This window comes from Telopea speciosissima, chromosome 8 (genome assembly GCF_018873765.1).
Source record: "Telopea speciosissima isolate NSW1024214 ecotype Mountain lineage chromosome 8, Tspe_v1, whole genome shotgun sequence".
In the NCBI taxonomy this organism is placed as follows: Eukaryota; Viridiplantae; Streptophyta; class Magnoliopsida; order Proteales; family Proteaceae; genus Telopea; species Telopea speciosissima.
Window position 1 is genome coordinate 50,932,260 of NC_057923.1, and position 10,807 is coordinate 50,943,066.

Genomic DNA, 10,807 nt, shown 5'->3' on the forward strand with positions numbered 1-10,807 from the left:
GTCTCACATCCTCTCTCCTCGTTAAATGCCCACCTTTATTGGAGGATTCGTCTCCCTCCCATCATAGTGGTGCAAGATTACACTCATACATCATATGAAACCATCTCCCAATTTGTAAAATCTGTGAATTTTTTTGGTTTTCATTTTAGTGAATTTGGGGATCTTGCAACAAGAGGTAAGTCTCACTAAGTTTCTACTATTACTGACTAAAAGAAGGAAACAATTGTAAAAAATAAAGATCAAACAAGAATAATGGATGATTCAAAAGAGGATTGTGGTTCATCAGGGCCTCTTTCTCCTCCCTTTTCTGCTCACTCGTAGGGTCCAGACCACCACAAAGGGGGATGGAGTCTACTGAACATCTCAATTCTAAGCCATTGGCAGGAATTTCGCCCGCATCCGATCCGAAATTCATGTTCAACCCGGATGATCGTGTTTGGGTTATCTAGGAAACCCACTCACACACGCCAATTGAACTCCAGTGTTTCTCTTCTTCTATACTTCTTCCTCTCCGCGTTATTGTATATTCTCATTAGTTTACTATTTCATGTATATCTCTCCTATCTAATCCCTTTATCATAGGGATCTCTTATATTTGATCGTATGAAATCGGGTATTTAAACCCCATATAGTGCATTGAATAAAAAAACAGTTCTCCCTTAATCTTGCGTGTTACTTAACATGGTATCAGAACATTTATTTTGAACACCAATTCTGCAATTTTTTTTCTTTCTTTGGTCGTTCTTCATCACCACCACCATGCCTGACGACATTGAATCCTCCACCACCGCTGCCATGGTCGATTCTTCCTCCCCTTATCACCTTCATCACTCTGATAATCCTGGCACTCTCCTTGTGTCGACCCCTCTCGCTGGGGATAACTACCCCACCTGGAAACGTGCTACCGGATGTCAATCGCTGTTATCATCTCCTCCTTCAAAGGAACAGCAGCGTGCTCTCACGATTCCTTCCACGCCTGACACCGCGGCCATGGCTGCTTCTCCGGCTCTTCGTCCTTCTGCCACTGCTGCTAGTCAGCCGCGCAAGCGCCCCTGGTGTGATCATTGCCAACGCCATGGTCATTGGCGCAGCACGTGTTATGTTCTCCATGGCTTCCCCCCTGGTTCCCAACGCCCGGGAATGCGCTCATCTTCAGGTTTTACTTTTGGGCGTGGTTCTGCCTCGCCCCAATCTGCTATCGCCGATGCTTCTCTGCCTGCCACGCCAGCGCCTCCGGCAGCATTGGTCGCCACTCCCTTCTCTGGCCTTTCATCCGATCAGGTTCAGCAGCTATTGAACCTTCTACAGTCCACTTCATCGCCTTCTACTGTCCATCTTGCAGGTACTGCCGCCAACCTCTCCGTCTCAGGTACGTCCTCATCTTCTTGGATACTCGACAGTGGGGCCTCCAATCATATGACCTGTGACCTCCCTAGTCTTTCCCACTCTCAAGTCTCACCCTATTCAGGCCGCTCCCGTCCGCTTGCCGACTGGTGCCACCCTACCCATCACCCATCATGGCTCCAAAGTTCTTAGTCCCTCCATCACTTTAACGGATGTTTTACACGTTCCTGCTTTTCGATTTAATTTGATTTCTATCAGTAAGCTCACTTCTTCGCTTAATTGCTCTATCACTTTTTTTCTTTCTTTTTGTGTCTTGAAGGACCTGTCCGCGAAGAGGCTGATTGAGGTGGGCACGATGCATGATGGCTTATACTACTTCACCCCCCTTCTCCTATTACTTCTACGGTTGCGCGCTCTCCACCTTCTCCATTCTGGCATCTTCGCCTCGACCATCCTTCTCCGGACCGTCTTCGCCGTTTAATCCCTTTACTTTCTACTCCACATAATTCTAATATTATTGTTTCCCCATCCCCTTGCGATATTTGTCATTTATCAAAGCATACTAGTTTGCCTTTTTCTTTAAGTAATGCATGTAGCACTGAGCCATTACCTCTTGTTCATTGTGACATATGGGGGGTTACCCCACTGCGTCCCTCTTTGGCGCCCATTATTTTTTGACCCTTGTTGATGACCATACCCGTGCTGTTTGGGTTTATCTCATGCGTAACAAATCGGACACTTATGCCATTTTCATGGCATTTTATCATATGGTTTGCACTCAATTTAATTGCAAAATTCGTAATTTTCGGACCGACAATGGGTTAGAATTTTTCTCTCAACCTATGCAACAATTTTATTCGCTTCATGGGATTATTCACCAACACTCTTACATTGCCACACCCCAATATGCAGCAATTTTATTCGCTTCATGGGATTATTCACCAACACTCTTACGTTGCCACACCCCAACAAAATGGTGTGACTGAACGTAAGCATTGCCACCTCCTTGAAGTGGCTCGTGCCTTTCGCTTTCAGGCTCACCTTCCTCTCAAGTTTTGGGGCGATTGTGTCTTAACTGCGGCTTACTTAATAAATCTCATTCCCACCCCAAACCTTGAAGGAAAATCCCCGCACGCGTTACTTTTTGGCCAACCGCCATCTTATGCCCATCTCCGTGTGTTTGGCTGCTTATGTTATGCCCACAACCACCCCCCTGGCCGTCACAAATTTGACCACCGTGCTACGCGTTGTGTTTTCCTTGGCTATCCCTTTGGTCAGAAGGGGTACCGATTATATGATCTCCATGCATCCAAAATTTTTGTCTCACGCGATGTCACGTTTTATGAGTCCCATTTTCCCTTTTCCGCGATTCTGGCTGATCCCCTTCCTCCTGTCCTCCCTCTCCCTTCCCCTGACATCGCTCCCTCCCCCTTGGACAGCATTATTTCACCGCCCTCCCCTCTGGCTTCCTCCCCCCCACCTTCGGTTTCCCCTCCCTCCCCTATGGTTTCTCCCCCTCCCCCTCCCCCCCGTGTTGCTCTCTTCGCACACACACTTTACCTGTTCGTCTTCGCGACGACTATGTCTGTTCATCTGTCACTGCATCGGGTTCCGTCCCTTCACCGCCTTTAGCGACAGGTACTCCCCCTTATCCTCTTAAGCATTTTATTTCTTATGATCATATTTCCCCCCCCCCATTTTGCATTTCTTTCTGCTATTAGTTCTGATAATGAGCCCACCACTTACACTGAGGCCTCTAAACACCCCCACTGGCGTCGTGCCATGGAGGATGAGATTTGTGCCCTGGAACGGAATGACACTTGGTCTTTGCAGTCTCTTCGTGCAGGTAAATGGCCGATTGGATGTAAGTGGGTCTATAAAGTCAAGCGTCATGCTGATGGAAGCATTGAGTGTTACAAGGCTCGTCTCGTCTCCAAAGGTTATACGCAACAGGAGGGCCTGGACTACACTGAGACTTTTGCCCCTGTTGCCAAATTAGCCACGGTTCGCACTCTTTTTGTTGTCGCCACTGTTCATGGTTGGCATCTCCATCAGTTGGATGTCAACAACGCTTTTCTCCATGGTGAGCTTCATGAAGATATCTATATGAAACTTCCTCCAGGTTATCCCAAGCAGGGGGAGCATCAGTTCTGTAAACTCAGGAAGTCCTTATATGGCCTTAAGCAGGCCTCGCGTAATTGGTTTGCCACCCTCTCCAAGGCCCTCTTTGCTGCTGGTTACATCCAATCTTCGGCTGATCATTCTCTCTTCACCAAGCGTACTGCCTCTAGTTTTACTGTTGTCTTCATCTATGTTGATGACATTGTCATGGCTAGGGACACTCTCTCATCATTCAAGCCTTGGTTCGCTCTCTAGATCAGCTCTTTCACTTAAAGGATCTTGGGCGTCTCAAATACTTCCTTGGCATTGAGGTTGCGCGCAGCCCATCCGGCATTTTCATCTGTCAACACAAGTATATTTTGGACATCCTTGCTTCTTCGGGTATGCTCGCCGCTCAGCCTGTTGATTTTCCCATGGAACAGAATCATCGTTTGGCTACTGACACAGGCACTTTGCTTGATGATCCCTCTCCTTATCGGTGTTTGATCTATCTCACTATTACTCGCCCTGACATTGCTTATGCGGTTACCACCCTCAGTCAGTACATGCAAGCGCCTTGTCAGCCTCACTAGGATGCTGCCCTATGCATCCTTCGTTACCTCAAATCCGTGCCTGGTTCTCGGATGTTCTTCTCCTCCACTACTGCTCTCCAACTCTCGGCATATTGTGATTCGGATTGGGCCGCCTGCCCTGCTTCCCGCCGTTCTTTCACCGGTTATATTCCTTTCCTTGGTGATAGTCCTCTCTCTTGAAAGTCCAAGAAACAAAGCACCGTCTCCCGGTCTTCTGCGGAGGCTGAGTATCGTTCTATGGCTCACATCACTTGTGAACTCGTCTGGTTACGCAATCTTCTTCATGATCTCGGTGTTTCGTTCTCTGGCCCCATGTGCCTCTTTTGTGACAGTCAGGCGGCTTTACACATCGCCGCCAATCCTGTCTACCATGAACGTACCAAACATATCGAGATTGATTGTCATGTTGTGCGTGAACGTATCCAATCTGGTTGTCTCTCTACAGCCCACGTTCCTTCTCGCATGCAGCTTGCGGATATCTTCACCAAGGCTTTGGGTCGTGACACTTTTCTTTTTCTAATGTCCAAGTTGGGCGTTCTGGATATCCACGCTCCAACTTGAGGGGGAGTATTAGTGGGTTTCCTAGAGGGAACCCACTCAAACACGCCAATTGAACTCCAGTGTTTCTCTTCTTCTATACTTCTTCCTCTCCACGTTATTGTATATTCTCATTAGTTTCCTATTTCATGTATCTCTCTCCTATCTAATCCCTTTATCATAGGGATCTCTTATATTTGATTGTATGAAATCGGGTATTTAAACCCCATATAGTGCATTGAATAAAAAAACAAATCTCTCTTAATCTTGCGTGTTACTTAACATGGGTGAATTGTGACATCGTATGCCCATCCAGGAATTGGCTAGAATTGGGATCAAGCTTGGCAGATTTCAATTTGAATCAACCAATTCACATATTCCGATTTTGATTCCTCAAACCATGGGCATGATGGCTTTGGCAACATAGCTTGCTGACCCAATTACTTATATAAAATTATTACACCCCCTTAAAAAAAAATTGGGAGTAAATTCTCTGTCTGGAAGTGGCGTCTACACCAGCACTCCCATGAGTCTATCTCTCTCCCCCCTATGTGAAAAGATACCTCTATCCCTTTATTTTGACGACGAGAGAGATAGACAAATGGGAGTAGACAGAAAACTAATTCCCAAAAAATTAATTCAGCTTTAGAGATTATCTTTAAGAAAGAAAATCCATCACAATCATTATCACAATACCTCACAGGTTTAAAGAGCATTCTATTGAGGCAGGTTGGGCTACTGTTATTTTTCATAATCAAAACTTTCTCTTGGTTTCATTGGATTTTAGTTATACAGGAACAACACAAGAAACTGAAGCAAAGGGTCTCCTCCCAGACTAGGAGACCACAAATCAAAAGGTGTTTTCATCTGGATTGATTGTAGTGACTTGAACAAGATTCTCAACAGTGGGCTTGGGATTCCCATCCGGCTCGTGGACTCCTCTGCTTCCCTCACTTAAGGGTGTTGTTTTGATTTTGTTTGTATAGCTTTTCTACTTTTTCTTTTTGCTCTCCCTGCTTTTCTTGTATGGGGATCCCCTTTGTTTTTGGGTTTGTTGAATATATTGGTGATTCACCAAACCAGAAAAAAAAAAAAAAACCAAAATTAGATTTTCCTTAGTATATAACTTGTCAAAGATTGTTTTGTTTTTTGTCTTCCGTATCATCCAAATGGTAATAACCAAATATTTGACTAAGGTATTGCTATCAGTTGCAGTGACCTATCTCCTTTCAAGCAAGACTAGATCAATTTTTCAAGTAGTTCAATCTTTTTTTCTTTTTCTTTTTTTGATTAAAACCAAGTAGTTCATCTTGAATCCTTACAATCAAATTTTGAAATTTTAATCATAAAATAACAATTTTTATATAATTATTAGGGAAAAAGAATGCCATCCATTCGTGCAGTGCACGCCACCCCTATGCCCAAACACAGGGGTGCACAAAATGATCGTCACACCCCTGGTCATTTTTATCTTTTCAGGGGGTGTGGTGATCATTACGCACGCCCCTGTGTTTGGTTCCGGTTCTCAAACGGTTCTAAGCAGTCCAAAATCTTAAAAAGAAAAATCCCTAACACATGTTACATATATTTAATAATATTATAATAAGACACTAATTTCAATCACATAAGACGTATGCTTCATTTTTTTCCCCTCAAATCAAAGAACTAGTCTATATTATCTCTTGTTTTTTATCAATTGATAAATAGGAACACCACCACCCTCATAAGTTAGAATTAGTTTAAGGTATGTTCTTAAGTTAACATTCCTAAATGTGCTTTTACTGTGCCTTTACAGCCAAATCTTTAGTAAAATAGTATACGAGACAAATGGTACCAACAAAAATTGAAAGCTAAAAGTTAAAGGGTTTGAGATTAGTTCTCATGACCTTGAGTCTTAAGAATTATATAACATATAGGATTAGGATGTGCATTTGTTCTGGTTCCACCGGTTCCTAATTGGTAGATCTGGAACCAAACCAATAATTTATCGATAGATCTAGAATCAGATTAATAAGCTATTATGTGGATCGGTTTGGATTCCTTACGGGCCGATTCAGGTCCAACATTGATACCTTTTTTTTAATAGGAAATTCTAGTACTTACATATCTCTACAGACATTTTGGAAATTTTAGGGGTAAAAATTTGTTTAAGGTATCCTAATTAGTTCCTAAATTAATTGAGACACAAGCCCAAGCAACAATTTAGCCGGATGTAATTGGCTTGACACTGAAACTTATGTACAAATAAGATGGATCAAATCAATTGATGGGCTTAGACCCTCAACAATGTAACTGATAACTTGGCTAGGAAGGCAGTGTCATTTGAGTGAACTCCATGGATGGTTAGCGTTGACTCCATGCATTTTTCACGTTTTAATCAATAGACTTTCTCTGACCCCAAAAAAAAAATTGATAGCTTAGAACTAATTTCATAATCTAAGAAGATATTCATTACATAATGACATATTTGTTCTAGTCGGCCATGGACCACACTATTGACAAGGAGGGTTAAGCAAAATGAGTCAATTCTATATAATTTCTTTTTATGAAAAAAAAATGATATATTAACAGCTATATATCAACATGAAGAAAGCGTTTCTACAATATTGTCATGTGGAAGAAATTTATATTGGGATTCAATCACATGTTTACAATAGTTTGTGGTGCTGATGGGTATGCTTGAAATTGACTCGGTCACTCTCATCAATTCTATATAATTAGACCTTGTTTTACCATATATAGGGATGTTCACTAAAATGGTAATTCGCTGTTCTCTCGCAACCTTTACCAATTAAAACACGCCAATTGTCCCAGAAAATAACTTTTTTTTTGGGGGGGGGGGGGGGGGTGCGGTAAAACCCACAACCTAAGTTCATCACTAAGAATTTGGAAGGACTAGACTGGGAGTGTCGAGTATTGAAGAGGCATCGTGTCATCCGTATCGGGTGATACGTATCGATTTTGCTATTCGTCGATATCGTATGGGTAGCACGATACAGACAAGAGGTAAAATGGTTAAAAAAACTCATTTTTTAAGGAAATTCAAAGGTATTTTTGTCCAATCCAAGCCGATATCGTATCGGTTTTGCAGGTCGTTGATACCCTTTGCGATATCGTGCACTAAAACCATGTCTCCAGTTTCCCAACTCCTCTAACATGGGAGGGCTAAAATGATCATCCTACCCCTGCCCGAACACTCTGCCCAGGTGGGTCCATCACCCCCCATTACAGGAACTAAGGAGCTGGCCTGGCCGGCCATGGAACTGGCGGAGATAATTTGTAACTCCTGAAAATACCGAATAATGCCAACTCCCTTACAGCACAAACAACGAAAAGTTGACCTTGACCATTAAAACGAATTTAAAAAATTAATTAAATAAAAAGATCTCGTTTCTGAAAACTACACCTACGCCATTAACACGGATACGAAACCTCTTCAAGCCTTTCAAGTCCCATTTAAAACCCTCTTACTCCCTCTTCAGTGGAACCCCAGAAACCCAAGCAAACTCGAACCTGATTGAGATAGAGAATCGTTAACTGAACTGAGAAGCAAACAACAACAAAAGAAAAAGACGATGTCTTGTGCCGTTGCAAGCCATCCTGTAGTATCACCACCACCATCTTCTCTCTTCTGCAACATCACTACTTCTTCTTCCTCTGACGCCATATCTGTAGTAGCTTTATCTTGTGGGTCTCCTTCTTCTTCTCCATCTTGTTCTTCACCGTCATCACTTCCTTTCAGGCTGCAGTTTCAGAAGCCAAGGAGTTATTTCAAGGCTTCGAAGAAGGAGACTTCTTCGAAGCCCACGATTTTGAAGAGTAAGAGGCCGACTAAGATAGATATTCCGATTTCTGCTTTGAGTTTAGCGGCTGCGACACCTGTTAGGGCGGAGGTGCAGAGGGAGGTTGAGTTCAAGAGGGATGGGGTTTCTGTTTACTGTAAGAAAGGTAGAAGGGAAGCCATGGAAGACCGGTATTCTGCTGTCTTTGATCTTCAAGGAGATCCCAAACAGGTATGTTCCTTTCAGCTCTACTCTTTTCACTGATTTTGATTTTTCTCGAAAGAAAATTGGAAAACTTCGTATCATTAATACTAGAGCCTTATTGAAAGATTCAATTTTCCCCTTTCGTTTTGTTATATTAGGCTTTCTTTGGTATCTTCGATGGACATGGAGGTGCAAAAGCTGCAGAATTCGCAGCAGAGAAATTGGATAAGAATATAATGGGTGAATTGATGAGGAGAGGAGAAAACGGGCAGATTGAAGATGTAGTTAAAAATGGGTACCTCACCGCAGACTCAGAGTTTCTGAAAGAGGAAATCCATGGTGGGACTTGCTGTGTTACAGCATTGATCACGAAAGGGAACCTCGTGGTCTCTAATGCTGGTGACTGTCGTGCTGTTATGTGCAGAGGAGGAATCGCAGAAGCCCTCACCTCAGATCACAAACCTTCCAGGGAAGATGAAAAAGAAAGAATCGAAGCCTTGGTAAGCTTACATTCCTGTTCCTCTCCATTAACCCAATTAAGAATCACAATTTGATATTTGTTGTGTAATCTGAAATTTTTGTTTGAAATGCAACTGATGTATCTATATTGATATATGTATTCAGGGTGGCTATGTGGATTGCTACCATGGTGTGTGGAGATTACAGGGTTCTTTAGCTGTATCAAGAGGAATTGGAGATCGATCCCTCAAACAATGGGTAATAGCAGAGCCAGAGACTAAAGTTTTGAACATTAAATCAGAGTGCGAGTTCTTAATTCTAGCTTCTGATGGCTTGTGGGACAAGGTAATGTATCTTCTTTCTGTGTTTTTCTTGCTGAGTAATCCTCTATTAGTCTCTCAATTGAGTATTTGAATTCCCTAAACTCATTATAGTTCTCTTCTTTTCAGGTTGGGAATCAAGAGGCTGTAGATATGGTTCGTCCTCTCTGCATTGGCACTGATAAGGCAGAGCTTATTTCTGCCTGTAGAAAGCTTGCAGAACTTTCTGTAATTCGAGGCTCAGCTGATGATATTAGTGTCATGGTAATTCAATTGGGTCACTTTATCTGATTGATGAATCTCTCACTGGAAAAAAAGAAATATTTTGCTCGATCCATTGTAAATATCAATTTGATTCTGCCTGCAAGTGTTTCTTAGAAGCAACTCAAGGTTTTGTAAAACCATTTGGGAGCTACTTATGTTCCTAATATGGAGAAAGGGAAGGCTATTTCAGAGATTTTACAGTGAAGAGCCTGTGAATTATTTTAACCATTTTTCAGCTCACACCTCCAATAGGAGATTACTGATTGACTGACTGATAAACTTGTACTAATTTTCATAAATAAATAAATAATTTTTTTTATTATTGTAAAGTTGTCGGCCCTTGATTAAATGTTCAATATCAAAGATAAAAGAGATCCAGCGAACAAAAGAATAAAAAAATATTCTGTTTTTGGGGTGAAAGATAATTAAATTATTCTGGAGAATGTACAGCATAAGAAGGATATATAAAATACAAGAAGGCATGTTATCCCAATCAGAATCGTGCTCAGAATTCCTAACATTCTATCTAGCTAAGGAGTTGGCAATTTTGAAGTCGAAATGAAACTGGTTGTGTAGCGCGTTCATCAGCTCGAGAGTTAATGAGAGCGCACACTTGGACATCATCATGGATGTGATTTTTTATTTTATGAGGGCATGGTGATAATTTCATGTGCTCTTACGGACGTAAGAACCATGCGACCAGGTAGCATTCTTTTTCCCTTAAGATATTGTCACATCAAAGAAATCTAATGAGACAAAAACCAATCCCAAAAATGAATTCCATGTTCTTTTCCCCTTAAGATAAATAATCACATCAAAGTGATCTAACGAGAAAAAACAAAAAATTCCCCAAAATGAATTGGGCTGTCTGACTGACCATGATAAATCCAATCCACCCGGTTATCCTTTAGTTGTTTCAACTTTCAGGATATTACTAATAATAATGTATGGAGTTGAATGTTGGGCAGTGAAGAAACATACAAATAAACTTAGTGTAGTTGAAATGATGAAGTTGAGATGGATGCGTAGTAGACCAAAAAAGATAAAAAGAAATGAATACATTAGAGCTCAAAACAAAAATTGGAGAAGGCCTTTGAGTGCACTAGTATAGAGGGAATTTTTTTTCACCCCAAAAACAAAAATTGGAGAAGTGAGGAAAGACAACATATCCTTCTTATGGTGTACATTCTACAGAATAATGGAC

General features: G+C 41.8%; 1 protein-coding gene across 1 annotated transcript; it reads left to right on the plus strand.

Moving 5' to 3' along the window:
* The first annotated feature begins 8,149 nt into the window (after positions 1-8,149).
* Positions 8,150-9,683, plus strand: LOC122670979 (probable protein phosphatase 2C 25). Its single transcript, XM_043868044.1, has 4 exons — positions 8,150-8,587; positions 8,719-9,060; positions 9,185-9,364; positions 9,469-9,683. Exons 1-4 carry the CDS (start codon positions 8,150-8,152, stop codon positions 9,628-9,630), a joined length of 1,122 nt encoding a protein of 373 aa, XP_043723979.1. The 3' UTR covers positions 9,631-9,683.
* Positions 9,684-10,807: the final 1,124 nt, after the last annotated feature.

Coding starts and splice junctions, on each gene's coding strand:
- LOC122670979 (XM_043868044.1), top strand. CDS start 8,150: ATGTCTTGTGCCGTTGCAAGCCATCCTGTAGTATCACCACCACCATCT. Junction 8,588..8,718: donor TTCAAGGAGATCCCAAACAG/GTATGTTCCTTT, acceptor TTGTTATATTAG/GCTTTCTTTGGTATCTTCGA. Junction 9,061..9,184: donor AAGAAAGAATCGAAGCCTTG/GTAAGCTTACAT, acceptor ATATGTATTCAG/GGTGGCTATGTGGATTGCTA.